The sequence below is a fragment of the Bacillus rossius genome, chromosome 1, assembly GCF_032445375.1.
Source record: "Bacillus rossius redtenbacheri isolate Brsri chromosome 1, Brsri_v3, whole genome shotgun sequence".
Taxonomy (NCBI): Eukaryota; Metazoa; Arthropoda; class Insecta; order Phasmatodea; family Bacillidae; genus Bacillus; species Bacillus rossius.
In genome coordinates, this window is record NC_086330.1 from 42,765,879 (window position 1) to 42,781,350 (window position 15,472).

The 15,472-nt window shown below is 55.1% G+C and overlaps 1 protein-coding gene across 1 annotated transcript in view; it reads left to right on the plus strand.

Annotated features, from left to right (window-relative positions):
- Nucleotides 1-15,263: 15,263 nt before the first annotated feature.
- Nucleotides 15,264-15,472, plus strand: part of LOC134535182 (small ribosomal subunit protein uS19) — a 38,946-nt gene continuing 38,737 nt past the window's right edge. Inside the window, exon 1 of the mRNA XM_063374202.1 lies at nucleotides 15,264-15,349. Within this exon, the coding sequence (XP_063230272.1) occupies nucleotides 15,341-15,349 (9 nt within the window). The 5' untranslated portion in view covers nucleotides 15,264-15,340. The remainder of the gene's footprint in view (nucleotides 15,350-15,472) is intronic.

Sequence of the window (15,472 nt, forward strand, 5' to 3'; positions counted from 1 at the left end):
GGGTGACTGGACTCGTCGGGATGTTGACGTCCGTGGGTGGGGTGGAATCGGGGCCCCCCGTGTGACGCCCCCTCGTCCCGTCGGTCGGTGTGTCGGGGAGGGTGGTTACCAGCCTTAAATCGTCCCGATGTACCTTGGCCGGACGTCCGCTCGGGGTACGCACGGCGTAGGTGGACGGCCCCGTCTTCCACAGCACCTGCCGCGGCGGGGACCACTTCGGGGCCAGCCCGGCGCAGAAGTTCTTTGCCCCCGCCGAAAGGTGGTGTTGGCGAACGTATACCCACTGTCCGGGCGTGAGGGGGGCAGGGGCGTGCGTGGTGGCGGGTGTCTTGTGGGCGAGGAACTGGGCCTGTCTCTCCCGCGCCTGCTCTCGCATGGCCTCGATCTGGGGCTGCAGCTCCTCTCCCCACCAGTCCTCGGTGGCTGTGTTGGCTACTCGGCACTCTCCCGGGAGTGCCAGGTTTTGCCCCTGTACGAGCTCCGCGGGAGAGTGGCCGGTAACGGCGTTGACGCGCCGCCTCAGGCAATACAGGATTTTAGGCAAGTGCACGTCCCACTTAGTGTGGTCATCCCCCAGGCGTAGCCGGAGCTGGGCCTTGATGTCCTGATTTCTCCTCTCCGTAGGGTTGGCACGAGGATGGTACGTGGGGGTAGTATGGTGGGTGATGCCCCAACGGCGACAGTCCGCCCGCCATTGCTTGCCCATGAATTGGCTGCCGTTGTCCGTCAGGAGGACCTTCGGGAAGCCGTACCGGGAGTAGACCTCCCCCTCCAACAGGTTGGTGATCGTCCGCGCCCGGACGTTCGACGCCGGAAACGCCTCCACCCATCGCGTGAATAGGTCGGTGACTACCACCAGGAAGCGCTTCCCCCTGGGTGTCCTTTGGTACGGGCCCATGACGTCCAATGCCAGCGTGTGGAAGGGTGCCTGGGGCCTGCGGGGCTGTTGTTGTTCTACCCCGTCGGCCCTCCGGGCCTTACGTTGTTGGCACGGCTGACAGCCCCGGACGTACTCCCGGACGTCTCGCGCTACCCCGGGCCAGTGGAAGGTGTGTCGCAGCGCCTCCTGGGTCTGTTCCGCCCCGGGATGCCCCGCCAGATCGTGATCGTGGTAGAAGTGCATTACCGCCGGACGGGCGGCGGCGGGCACGTATGTGCGCCAGCTCTCCATGTCACCGGGGGCGCATGTCTGCAGTTCGCCGTCCAGACACCGCTGGAAGGAGCGGTGCCCGGCCGCGCACGCGGCCACGTCGGCGAGCGCCGTCGCGTCCGTCAGCTGTGCGCGACGCACGACCTGGACGAGGCGGGCCAGGTTGTCGGGCTGGGGGAATTCCGGTGTAGCGGGGTGTTGAGTGGCGTACAGGGCGGCTGTCTCCCCCCCCTCGGGCTGTTCATGGGAAGTTCCAGGTGGCGGCAACAACTCCTCCCACGTCCCCTCGTCCTCGAACTCCGTGCACGGGTCGGGATGGCGGGACAACTCGTCGGCCAGTTGATTCTCCCGACCCGGCACGTGTTCTACATGGAAGTCAAAGGTTTGTAAGGTGAGAGCCCACCGGGTGAACTTGGACTTCCGCCCCTGCACCGAATCCAGCCACTTTAGGCACTGGCTGTCGGTCCGCAAGGTGAAGGGTCGACCCTCGAGGTGGTGCCGGTAGCGCCCCACGGCCCACACGACCGCCAGACACTCCTGCTCGTTTACGTGGTAGCGGCGCGCCGCCGGCCCAAATTTGGAACTGGCGTACTCCACGACGCGCCGCTCCCCGTCGGGACCCAGCTGGTACAGGACCGCGCCCATGCCTTCCTGGCTGGCGTCGGTCTGCAGGTAGATGTGCTCTGCGGGTAGTAGGCGAGCAAGGGTGTGACATTCCCGGAACAGACGCTTGACGGCGTTCAGGGCGTGGTCGGCCTCCGGGGTCCACCGGAACCGGTACTTGGGTGACAGAAGGTCGGTCAGGGGGGCGGTGACGATGGCAAAGTCGGGTATGAAGCTCCTGAGCCAGTTGAGCAGCCCCACCAGCTGTTGCAACTGCTTCCGGGTACGTGGGGGAGGCTTGGACTCGATCAGATCGAGCTGGGCTGGCAGAGGCCGGCACCCGTCCGCGCTCACCAGGTGCCCCAGGTAGGCAAGCTCCACCGCGCCGACATGGCACTTGCGGGGCGCGCAGGTCAGGCCGTGGCGGGCCAGCCGTTCGAGGACCATGGCGAGGTGGTGCGCATGGTCCTCCCACGTCCGCGACCAGATGATGACGTCATCCAGGTAGGCCGCGGCAAACTTGCCCACGAACCCATCCAGGACGCGCACCATCATGGTCTGAAAAGTCGCGGGGGCGTCCATCAGCCGTCGGGCGCGGTAAAGGCGGTCTTCGGTCGGTCCTCGGGGCGAACGGGTACCTGTCAGTACCCTGACTTGAGGTCCAGTGAGGTGAATATGCCTGCCTCCCCCAGTCCCGCTAGTGCGTCAGTGATGTTGATGATCGGTGGAGGGGCGGGGATGGTGACTGCGTTAATGGGCTTGAAGTTTACGCAGAACCGGAGTGAGCCGTCCTTCTTCTTGGCCATTACCACCAAGCAATTGTACGGCGACTCACTCGGTTCGATTACCCCGTCCTGCAACATCTCCGCGATCTGGGTCTGGATCGCCTCTCGTTCTCTGGGTCCGAACCCGAAGGGCTTGACAAAGCGGGGCTCGTGTGGTCGTGTCGGGATGGCGTGTTGAGTGACCGTGGTCCGCCGCAGCATGTCCGCAGCAGCGAACACCTGCGCTTGTTCTGCCAGTACCCCATTGAACATGTCCCTGTACTCCGGGGGCACCTCGTTCTGCAGGTCCGCTAGGGTGACGACGGGGGCTGGCGGGGCTGTCCCCCTCTGGTTGACACTGTACAGCGTCCTCCTTCCCCGACGTCCGACATGAATCCTACCCTCACCTACGTCGATGGCGGCGTCCTCCTGCACGAGCCACGGTAGTCCCAGGATCAGGTCATCTCTCAGCTCCGGCACCACCAGGGCTGTTGTCCGACTGCACATGTCCCTGATGTCGATTCTTACCTGGGCGCGCCCCGTCGTGAGCGCGCTAGCTCCCCAGGTGGCCAGCTGGACACCTCCCTCCTGCTGCTCCAGGTCTGCCTCGGGCACCAGGTGGGCCGCGACGTAGGTGTGGCTCGCCGCGGTGTCCACCAGGGCGTGGACGGGCTGGCCATTCAGCAGGACGGGCACCCGCATCAGCTTGTCCGTGTTGTTTCCCGCTCGCCCCAGCCGCGGCGATGGTGCTTGGTCAGGTCCCGCAGGCGGCGCTGGGTGCGTCGGGGGCGCCAGTGACACGGCGCCGCTCGCCGACGACCCGGGGCAGGACGTTGACGGGTGCTGGGGCACACCACCGCCTGGTCTGACGGGCGGCGATGGTGCCTGGTCAGGTCCCGCAGGCGGCGCTGGGTGCGTCGGGGGCGCCAGTGACACGGCGCCGCTCGCCGACGACCCGGGGCGGGACATTGACGGGTGCTGGGGCACACCACCGCCTGGTCTGACGGGCGGCGATGGTGCCTGGTCAGGTCCCGCAGGTGGCGTCGGGTGCGTCGGGGGCGCCCGTGACACGGCGCCGCTCGCCGACGACCCGGTGCGGGACGTTGACGGGTGCTGGGGCACACCACCGCCTGGTCTGACGGGCGGCGATGGTGCCTGGTCAGGTCCCGCAGGTGGCGTCGGGTGCGTCGGGGGCGCCCGTGACACGGCGCCGCTCGCCGACGACCCGGTGCGGGACGTTGACGGGTGCTGGGGCACACCACCGCCTGGTCTGACGGGCGGCGATGGTGCCTGGTCAGGTCCCGCAGGTGGCGTCGGGTGCGTCGGGGGCGCCCGTGACACGGTGCCGCTCGCCGACGACCCGGTGCGGGACGTTGACGGGTGTTGGGGCACACCACCGCCTGGTCTGACGGGCGGCGATGGTGCCTGGTCAGGTCCCGCAGGTGGCGTCGGGTGCGTCGGGGGCGCCCGTGACACGGCGCCGCTCGCCGACGACCCGGTGCGGGACGTTGACGGGTACTGGGGCACACCACCGCCCGGTCTGACGGGCGGCGATGGTGCCTGGTCAGGTCCCGCAGGTGGCGTCGGGTGCGTCGGGGGCGCCCGTGACACGGCGCCGCTCGCCGACGACCCGGGGCGGGACGTTGACGGGTGCTGGGGCACACCACCGCCTGGTCTGACGGGCGGCGATGTTATGCGGACTGGCCTCGTAGCTGGTGCGTTGGCCGTGATCCTGTTCCCTAGCGGGCGTTTCCCGACTGCGTTGCGCCGGGCCGGCGATCCTGCCATAGCGCGGCCCGTGTGGGGCACACCTCGTGCCAGTGGTAGGCCTCCTCCCTGCAGTAGCGGCATCGTGGGGGCCGGTCTCGCTGCCCCTCGGCCCGCGGGTTAGCGCGCGCGGCCCGCGGCGTGGTGGTGTTGGCCGCGGGCGCGGCGGGTTGCGTCGAGGGCCCTCTCTCCCTCACCTCGCCCCCCCGACAAGTGGCGCCGGAAGGGGGAGGGGGGTTCACGTACGGTACTACCGCCCACTCGTCCTCCGGGGCCGTCGTGGGTGGCGGGGACGCCCCTCGGCGGCGAGCTGCTGTGTCTCGCGGGCGCGGCGACAGGCGTAGGTCCCGCTCTATTTCCTTCGCCAGCTGGACGAAGTCCTCGAGCTCCCGGTCCACGGCCCCCCGCAGGCGCGGGCGCAGCTCCCTCTTAATCAGCTCTACCGTCACATCAAGCGCCGCGTTAACTGGTCCGCCGGTGTCCAGACGTCGGTGTAGCCTCATCTTGGACCAGATGAAGGTTTCCACGTCCTCGTCCGCCCTTTGCGGTTCGCAGAACAGGGCGCGTTGGCACTGGGCGCGTGCGCGGGCGGCATTGAATCGGGCCTCCAGACGTGGCGCGAAGTCCTCCCACTCCACGCCGTATTCGCCCGTCATGGACCACCAGTCCGTCGCTGGCCCCCTAAGCTGTTCCGTGACGCGTTCCGTCCACTCCTCATTGGGTACGCCGTACCTGGCCAGGCGGTCCTGGCACGCCCGTGTGAATCTCTCCGGGTCTTCATAGGGGTGCCCGGAGAATTCGGGCAGCTTGACCCGGATGTTATCCCGTCGGGTTTCACTTACTATGGTCACGGGTGTGGGCGGGTTGACTTTGTTCTCGCACGCCGCGCACATGAATAGGCCGTCGCGAAAGTTCAGGATTTCTCTAGCTTCCGTGCACGTGCGGTGCCTCGTGGTGCCGCACTGGTGGCAGTATGCTACTTCCTCGAGCTGTCCGTGGCACTCTCCGGCGTGGCAGCGTCGCGCCGACGCGACCCTGACTTCCCTCTTGATCTGGGCCATCGCTTCCCGCGCGCCGCCTTCCCGTGTCGTTCTTTCCGCCCCGCCTGTCAAGAAGTCCGTGTTCCACCACTCCCCCATGTTAATCGTGACGTCGGTCCGTATCGCGCCGCGGCTGGACGACCCGGGCGGCGGGTCGTGTTGTCGCTGTCCCGACTCCATGGTGGTGTGGCCGCGTGACGTCACCCCTCACAGCTGGTCGGAGGTGGAGCGTTTAGGGGAGGGGTGGTGAGCGGAGCGATGTGCGGGCTGAGGGGTGGTATCGGGCGGAGGAGGGGAGGGGATGATGAGCGGAGTGACGTGCGGGCTGAGGGGTGGTTTCGGGCGGAGGAGGGGAGGGGTGTTGCGCGACAGGAATGCGGGGGCGGGGGTTGTCCGGCTGGCGCGGCGCCGCTCCGTCGCGCGGTGTTGCCACGCTGCGCGCTGTTGCACTGTCCCTACTCGAGCCCTTTGTCTGCTAATTTTTCCGTTTCGTTTTCTTGGCCTGTTCGTCGAAAGAGTTTGGTGATGTTCTAGCCACACTAGTTGGGCGCCATTTTGACGCCGTCCCCGTTGCCTAATCTGAATTTACGTAAATTTAAGCTGGTAAGTTAATTTGGAATCTCAAGGGGGGGTTCCTGGCCTCGTGGCGGTAGGCAGGGATGCGGCGACAAAGGACTCCCCGGGCTGTTATGGCCTCCCAGGACGCCTTATTAATGAAACACACGAGTTCTTTTGGTGATTTATTGCGGAGCACACTCTACAGGTCACACGTTCACGTGACTGGCCGCTTCACCGTCGACCTAAGCTCCGCGCACCTGGACCTGCTAGGGTCACTGCGAGAGTATACGGACGTGGCGTGGCGAGTGAGGACGAACGGTCCCGCGACTTAATTAAGGGAACACATGACACTAATTACTGTGGTTAGTCCGCACAAGAGAATGATTGGCTTATTAAAACACGTTACCCTAAGTTACTGCGATTAGTCCCGCACAGGAGAATAAGCCACTTATTAAAACACGTTACACTGAATTACTGCGATTGGTCCGCACAGGAGAATAAGTTACTTACTAAAACACGTTACACTGAATTACTGCGATTAGTCCCGCACAGGAGAATATGCCTGAGCGGATAGTCCGCGGGGTGGCGAAGGCCACGTTAAGCTGGGTACGGACACGGTGGAATCTAGCGCGATATCACACACGTGGCCGTGGCACGTCCCAGGTGAATACTCGTCCGAAAGTTTTGGTCGCGTTCGGCGCAGTGCCGTCCTGCGTGGGCAAAGAACTATGTCCCGTGGTGGGACGTGAAAGCGTGAGGCGCAGGTGCCACGACGGGTCACCTAATTGCTTACGTAAAATATAAAAATCCCTGATGGGATACACATGTTATTAAAAGACCGTGCGTGATTGCTAACGGCCGATTTGGGCCGACCGGGGAGCTGATATAAAACGTTTGGACTATATTTACCTATTGCAGTTATATGGCGTTGGTGCAAAAATTGAAGGCTCCCCGTACGTGGGCTGCCGGCCCGGGCGAGTGCTGGATGGCGACTGCCTAACCTCCCTGGCCGCCGGGGCCAGGGAGGGGGAAAATTCCGCGGGAAAACTGCGGAGCGCGGGAAGGTGACTTCGGCCAGTTTTATGAATTATACCCTTTTAACATATGATCATTTAATTAACATTAATTATTGAATGGTTTAGATTTCTTAGTTTTTGTTTATATTATGAAATGCTTGAGAAACAATACCCTTGCGCAGTGCCACACCCGGCCGGGCGCTTTGCACACGTAGGAGGCCGTGACTGACGTCACGCCGTTCGGGGCACTGCACTACGTTGCGCGCGCGGGCGCGTTCGGGGCGCGGCACTTATCAGGTGTTGGGGACACATAACGGCCTGTGCTCTCAGAGGGAGCACTGACGGCGGCGTCAACCGCACCACGTATGCGCAAACAACTACAGCAGCTCATAGGCCTACTCAATTGGCTGAGGGGCTTCATCCCCCACTTCGCCACAGTCACGGCACCGATGACAGCCCTTCTCTCCCCCAATAACTGGTTCGAGTGGACAGATCGGGCGGACCACGCGCTGGCTGACGTGAAGCGATTGTTCCGGGAGTGCCACAAGCTCGCCCGCCTCCGCCCCGAGGAGCACGTGTTCTTGCAGACTGATGCCAGTCAGGAGGGGATGGGGACTGTGTTGTACCAAGTAGGTCCAGAGGGGGAACGGCGCGTAGTGGAATATGCGAGCGCCAAGTTCAGCCCGGCAGCATGCCACTATCATGTCAATGAACAGGAGTGCCTCGCGGTTGTTTGGGAGCTGTAGGGCGCTACAGACACCACCTGGAGGGTAGGCCCTTTACCCTTTGTACCGATAGTCAGTGTCTCAAGTGGCTCTATTCGGTACAGGGCCGCAAGTCGAAATTCACACAATGGGCCCTGATACTACAAAGCTTTGACTTCCACATCGAGCATGTTCCAGGGTGCAAGAACCAACTGGCTGACAAACTATCACGACACCCTGACCCTAACACCGAGTACCACGACGAGGGCATCCGGGAGGAACTGCTACCACCAGTGGGACACACTGCGCACACTCTGGGGACAGGCGAATCCGCGGTTATATACGCCCCTGTTTCCAACGCGAGTCTAGGCACGTGTCTCCCCGACACGCTCACGGACCTACATCGTGTTATGCTGGGGGCGCAGTAAAACGAAGAGTCAGTGGGGGAGTGGGTGGCCAGATGCGGGGAACAGGTGCAGCCGTACCACAGATGTGTTGACGGGGAGCTGCAGACACGGGTACCGGGGGACATGGAAACCTGGAGGACGTACGTACCCGCTGCTGCCCGTTCAGCTGTCCTGGGCTTTTACCACGACCATGACCTGGCTGGCCACCCAGGCGCGGCACAGACTGAAGGGGCACTGCGCCTGAAGTTTCATTGGCCCGGCATTGCCAGGGATGTCCGCGACTACGTGCGGAGGTGCCAGCTGTGTCAGCAGCGCAAGTTGCGGCGGGCCGACGGAGTAGAGCAACAGCAGCCCCACAGACCAAGTGAACTGTACACAAACGTGTACTTGAAGAAATTAAGCTTTTCTTTTTTTTAAATTACTCGTGAACGCTATCTCAGGAATTAACAATAGGGCGCCAGAGGTAATCAAGAAGTAACAACAAAATAACACTATCAATAATTATTTTTATTGCTTTAACCATAATATGAGAAACCTCGAGTCATGGATGATAACAAACAAACAAATATTAAATACAGTCTATGGGATGTCGTAGATAACCTGACTCTTGAATAAAATAAAATAAAATAAATAAAGTTCCTGAAATTGTTTACTAAGTAAAAAGTTTTGGGGTTCGCTCCGGCTTGCTCGAGCATGAAACGCCTAACCTTAAGACCTCTGAACTCGTGTACGTAAATTTGTGCTATTTTAAGTGTTTTTGCCGATAATCGCCGAAAGTCAATATTAAATTAATTTGATGATTATCCAAAGTTTATACTAATACAGTTCGCATACGTTGACGGTAAAATTTACGTCAGTGTTCCAATATAACTATGATGCAGACCATACCTTAACTCTGGATGATTAAGGTCGTTCGTAAATTACGTCGTCACTCACGTAATTTGATAGTAATTCTTCTGCATTCAATTACAGGGCGTCGCTTACTATTGCCCAGTATTTTGACATAATTTTCAGACCAGTAATGCCGAAATTATCCTCGCCACGGATAAAATACTCCCCGAGGGAATACACATCCACACGCACTAAATGGCGTCATTATCACTCTCTTTCTTCTCTCTTGCCGAAATTAAATTGTTAATTGAAAACGGCCAATCACGGCCGCGACACGTTAGCGTCCTTTTTAATTAAGCCAATGAAATGTCATTATTACTCAAGCATAGGCTCATTAAAGCTGTTCCAAACGCCGCGCGATTATTTATTTTAGCAGTTGTCATGACGACGCAGCACGAGCTGCGCGCGCCGCCAGGCGTGAAACAAAACAAAACACTGCCGAAAGTCCGGGAAGCGGTATTAACCTCGAACGTAAAACAATAACAAACAGTTTCAGTTAGTCTGATAATACCGTAGTATTACAGAACCTTTTCACACACTAGCCTTAGACATCATGGGGCCGTACCCCCGCACATCACGCGGGAAAAGGTTTTTAGTTGTAATAACCGACCTTTTTACCTGCTGGGTCGAAGCTTTCCCAGTCTCCAATGTCAGGTCGGGCACCATCTTGTCCCTACTAGAAACTGAGGTCTACCCGCGATTCGGCTTCCCGAAGATACTGCCAACAGACAATGGATGCCAGTTCATCGGGGGGCACTTGTGGGCCGGATGCCGCCGGTGGGGAATTTCCGATAACACCACACCCACATACCATCCCTGGGTGAATCCCACGGAACGGAGGAACCAGGATATAAAGGTTGATCTCCGCCTCCATCTTGGGGAGGACCATTCAAAGTGGGACATATACCTGCCCAAATTATTGTACTGTCTGCGCCGACGCACCAATGTAGTCACGGGCCACTCCCCGGCCGAACTGCTCCTGGGACAGAACCTGGCCCTCCCGGGGGAATGTCGGGTAGATGCGGCGGCTACCGAGGACCTATAGGGAGAGGAATTCGCAGCTATGAGGGAGCAGGCACGTGTTCAACAAGAACAATTCCTGGCTCAAAAAACACCACAGTCTACCCGTCCTCCGGTACAGCTTGAACCCAGCCAGTGGGTGTATGTGCGGCAGCACCACTTATCTTCTGGAAAACACAACTTCTGCATGGGGCTGGCCCCAAGTGGTCTGAACCATGCCAAATTCTTAGGCGAACCGGTCCATCCACATACACCGTTCGCACCCCTAGCTGGCGACCGGCCAAAGTGCATCGAGACGACTTGCGCCTCGCAGTCAACGACCTGACCCCAACAGGGGCGGGACCCCCGGGTGATAAGCCACCAGAGACACCTCTGAGCCCGACTCCGGGCTCCCCCGACCCGGACGTGGCTGGCCCGCACGGACACAACGATGGCCACGCAACTGCCCCATCACCTACACCAATGTCAGATACTGTTTGTTCCGTACCAGGGACTCCACCCGAGTCCACAAATATCATGGACTCCCCATTTCCCGACTGCCCTTCACCCAGCAACCATCCTCTTGCAGCGGACACTAGCTTGCCGATGACCAACCTAGCACCAACCCCTCAGGCTGAGGAGGAGACAGCTCACCTTGTCTGGCAGCCGGATGATGATGACTTGAACAGTGTAGCGGACGATGTCGACGAGCACTGGTGGCCACTGGATGTTAGCCTGAGCAAGTCCACTTTCAAAATGTCCGTTGAGGATACTATGTCAGAGGGGGAGGAGGAAGTAGCGCAGAGGCGGTATCCGCAGAGGCGGCGGCGGCTGATGACCCGCACGTGCTGCTCGCAGCAACAGCTGCAAGCTAATGGCTCGACAGGCCCTGGGGAAGGGCGCGCGTCTGATAATACCTTGACCAGGGGTGAGGGGGAGAACCAAGCCATTCCAGATATCAATGCTAGTGCTAACACCATGTAATAGGTGGGGGCCTATTAGGAATTGAAGGAAGACCAGAGCCTGGCTAGGACTGTGGATTACGTGATTGGAGCTGTTCAATAATCATATATTGTGAAATATGTCATTAAGTCCAAAACTGGTCAGAGCTGTTTTCCCACGCTTCACGTGTCGCGGCGCGAGGCCGCAGGGCGGTCTCGTGTCAGTTGCCGTCGGGGACTCGCAGGGGTCGGTCGCTCCGTAACGCAGAGCCTTCAGATTTCGTACCTCATACAAGTCTCAGCAATAGTGTAAGTTCTTCAAATCCTTTAATCAGCTCTGCGCCGACCCCACTCAGTTGCACGTCTTTTCGTGCGACTCGTTAACTAATTATTTAACCCAACAGGGAGTTTTGCATTTATTACGTAATTTTCATGTCCAGAGTTTAAGGACAGCGTAAATGAGTTACGCAGTTTCCGGCTTCAAAGCCAAGTAATCGTTATCGTCGAAGGCTCCTAGCCAGCCAAGTGTGTCGAGTTCTTACTCGTTAATCTACATATTTAACTTTCATTTAATTTAAATGTGGTACTTCTACGTGTAGTCAAACCACATCATAACTGTTTAATTAGTGACTGTAGTATGTATGTTTGTATCTAACCGGACCTACGTACTTTTCGGGACTTTTATGTTTTGCAACAGGTTAGATTGCAACTAACTGTAGAACATTCATTCGTATGTGCTGTCTTGCATACTAACATCAACCTCTGCATAAGCTGTTGCAGCATTGCAACCCCGCGATTATCCGCCGCATCTTTTACGTTGATAACGGCCACAGTATAAGTCTGCACATACCATTTTGCCAACTATCCTGGTCGCGCGCTTCGTCTACGCATAGAGACTCGCATGCCGCGACGGTCAGACAACCAGTGGCGTAGCCAGGATTTGTGTATGGGGGGTGTTAAGAAGCATGGCACCTCCCCCCCCCCCCCCCCAACCTCCTAATAAAGCGGTGGTTCCGGTGGTCCTCCCCCGGGAAAATTTGGATTTTGAGGTGTACAACAGTGCTATTTTAGCAATTTTCGTTACTTAAATTTAAATATTGTAATGTTAAAAATTTTATTAATTTTAATATGAAATTTGTTTCAGTGATGAATAAGAAATTAATTAAAGATTTTGCTAAGGGGGGGGGGGACGGTTGAACCCCTAATACCCCCCCCCCCCCTGGCTATGCCCCTGCAGACAACAGACGCGGCCAGTACTTGGACCAGTATATGTAACGGTTCTTAATAAAGTGCAGTGTCGTGTCAACCAGTTTACTATTTATTTATAAGGCGTCCTGGATGGCCTGAACAGCCCGGGAAGATTCCAATCCGCGACGCGCTCCAGCCTGCAGCCACGAGGCCGAACTCCGGTTATTGCCCCTGAGATCACTTTTCAAACTACCAATTACTTAAAAAACTTAGACAGGCAGCGAGAGTGGCGTCAATGTAACAAAACAAGTCAGTGGTTGCCAATTGGTTTTTCTTTACCTGAAAATTAAATATTTAATTGCACTTACCTACTTTTCATTCTATACACCTCAATTCCTCCACAACTGTTTCATCTCCTGCTCAAGCACTGCCTTATATGTGCCCTAAAATATGCATGGGGTGAACCATTGTTATATAGGCCTTTTCCTTTAAGACACTGTTGCCTCACCCAAAGACTCGCCTTAGCATGCCCAGGGCCTGTCTGTTATTCTTAACAATATTCTCCACTTGTTTCTTCCACCCTATAATTGTCTTGCATCACTACCCCTAGGTATTTATAGGTTAAGGCCTCACTTATCACAACTCCCTTGAAGTGTTGTCTTGTTAACATTATTCCTCCTAGTAAATCTTACCACTTTCGTCTTGCCAACATTTATCTTCCTGCTATTCCTTTATACCACTATTCCAGTCTATTAAATTCATTCTGAAAACTTCCGTCCCCAGCAACTCCATACACTACACAGTGTTCTGCAATGAGTCTTATGTGCCCTTTTATTTTCTCTCGTAAATCGTTTACCATGATGGTGAAGAGCAGTGAGCTGAGCAACTGCCCTGACAGGACACTTCCCTCCTCAGACATATCATCCATGACTCGAACCCTCTGTATCCTTTTCATTAGTAAATCCCCAATTCACTCCACAAACCTTCTGTTTTATACCACCGCCTCCATTTTCTTCTTAAATTTCTCATGGAGAATCTTATGGAAGGCCTTTTCAAAATCAATGAAACAGACATCGATATTTTTTCTGGCATCTACTCTTTTTACCAATTCCTCTATTAGGCCTGCCAGTTGTGTTTCATATGAGTAACCCCTCCGATATCCATGCTGTCTGTTTTCTAGCCACTGCCTCCTTTATATCTCCCCTACTACATTCACTACCATTTCCATGATCTTTCCTACTGCTGATGTAGTGTTCCTTCCTACTATAGTGAGTATGAAACCTCCCCAGGAGATAGTGATTGTCGCTTGAGATGTCGGAGCTGTTGCCAGGGCTAGTATTCGAGACATGATCCAATAGAAACATGGAATGAATGCATGGATGCAAATATATAGTCTCTCTGTGCCTAGGCCAACTCACTACCTCCACATGGAACCAATGTTCTCGACAAAAGTGAAGCTCTATCCGGGTGTCCTCGTTCCGACACCCAAAGCCGTATCTGGTGAGGTTGAAACCCCTATTCTCCATTCACTCTTACCTGAGTTTTGGAATAAACAAAGCCTCTTGTAAACAAACATTTTCATTGGCTGCTGGCCGCTGCTTACATTATTCGTGCGCAAGAAATAGTCCCTTGGTTACGTACCATTTGTAAGTATTTTTAAACTGCCTTTTTTATAACAATTGTTGTTATATAGCATTATAGCATTTCACCATTAATATTCAATACAGTTTAATGTGTCAGAAAGTATTTACTTACAATTATGTTAGCAGACACCGTGTGTACGGTGTACAGTTGATGCCCGGCGCAACAGTTGTATTTCGGATTCGTGCGCGCACGGTTTGTTATGGTTGATGCCGGACCGAGTTTTTTCAAGCACAGAACGGGAAAGCCTTTGAAAAGTGCACAGAAAAATATAGTGTTGAATGTTTTTAAAACATTTTCAGACAAATATCTGGATTGTCGTGTGAACGATATCGCGAGTTTAACTGTGGAAGTTGCGGGTGTTTCGAAGAGCAGTGTGCTTCGTGCGAGGAAAGAATTACAGGACACTGGGACATTAACAACTCCCAGGAAGAAAAGGAAACGAGTATCCTGTTATCAAAACTTGTGATGATTTTGTGAAAATGGCTATTAGGCGAAGGTGCATAGTTTTTTCTTCGCAATTGAACCACTTTGTTATTTTATTAGCACCGACTGTACTCAAGTGTGTGTGTTGCAACTAGTGCTTGGCACGCAAGATGAATTCAGTCTATCAATTGCTGACACGGAGCAGTGATACGACGGTGTTTGTTTATTTCAAAACTCAGCTAAGAGTGAATGGAGAATAGCTGCGGGAACAGCAGAAGGGATAGAAAGTTCATTGGTGGTTCAGCACTGCTGGGCCCTTAGGCCATGGGTCCCAAAGGCCTGCTTATCAACGTGTGATTTGCAAGGTGCAATTGTAGAGGCCAGAAAGGGATGTGGCTAATGGCTTTGACGAGCTCTACAACTGGGCTGTAAAAGCTGTAGAATCTGGGGAGCCGGAGTTGTTGGGACAACCAAAGATCTGGTGTTGTGGGTCTCCATTTCCTGAGATAATTCTTTATGTGAGCAGACCTGGGACAGTTACCCCTCTGACGTACTGTTCAACCATGTTGGATAAGCATTAAGTAAGGTGAAAAATCTAGGCAGTATTGCGAGAAGACAAATTGTAGCCTTCTCCGATGCCTCTGAGCCGCGATGAAACGCATATCCATTTATCTCGCCATATGGGGCTGCGCCATGTTCCGGCAGATCAGCTCCACTGGGGAGTACTTACCTGCCTTTAAGTGTTTAGGAACGTCTGCATTATAAGCATGCAGAGCAAAAGCTTTGGTTATCATACTGATATAATATTACTGTTCTATAGTTTGCTGGGTTCTTTTTATTTTCACACTCACACACAGATACATACATGAGATATTTAAATACATACAGATATTTACATACACACACACACAACCTTGCCTTCTTCCATTCCTGCAGTAATTTACCCTCATCTAGTGATCTGCTGAGTAATGCCATCTTGCATTTTGCCATAGCTTTTACCCGTAGCTTTACCAGTCCATTCCCTAAATAAATTTAAAGTAATATCTCTTATATTATTTATTTAAATTAAATAGTTTTGTCATTTCTTTAGCTGCCATGTTATTTTAATTTTTTTTTTGTGGCTTCGAAACGAGAATTCCACACGGTGACAAAAAAACGGATATTTCTTTCTCTTTGGAATTCTATTTTTTTTTATACCAGATCTGTTCTGTACTTGTTTTGGTTAGGTTCGCTGTGTTGAAAATAATGGCGGAGGTTTGTATTTTTAAGTAATCCAATGTATAATATAACATCTCTTTAAGTCGCTCGCTATTGATAGTATGTATATATTATGTATTTTGCTGTGAACCCAAGTGAGTAACTAGTTTGTGTAGGTTT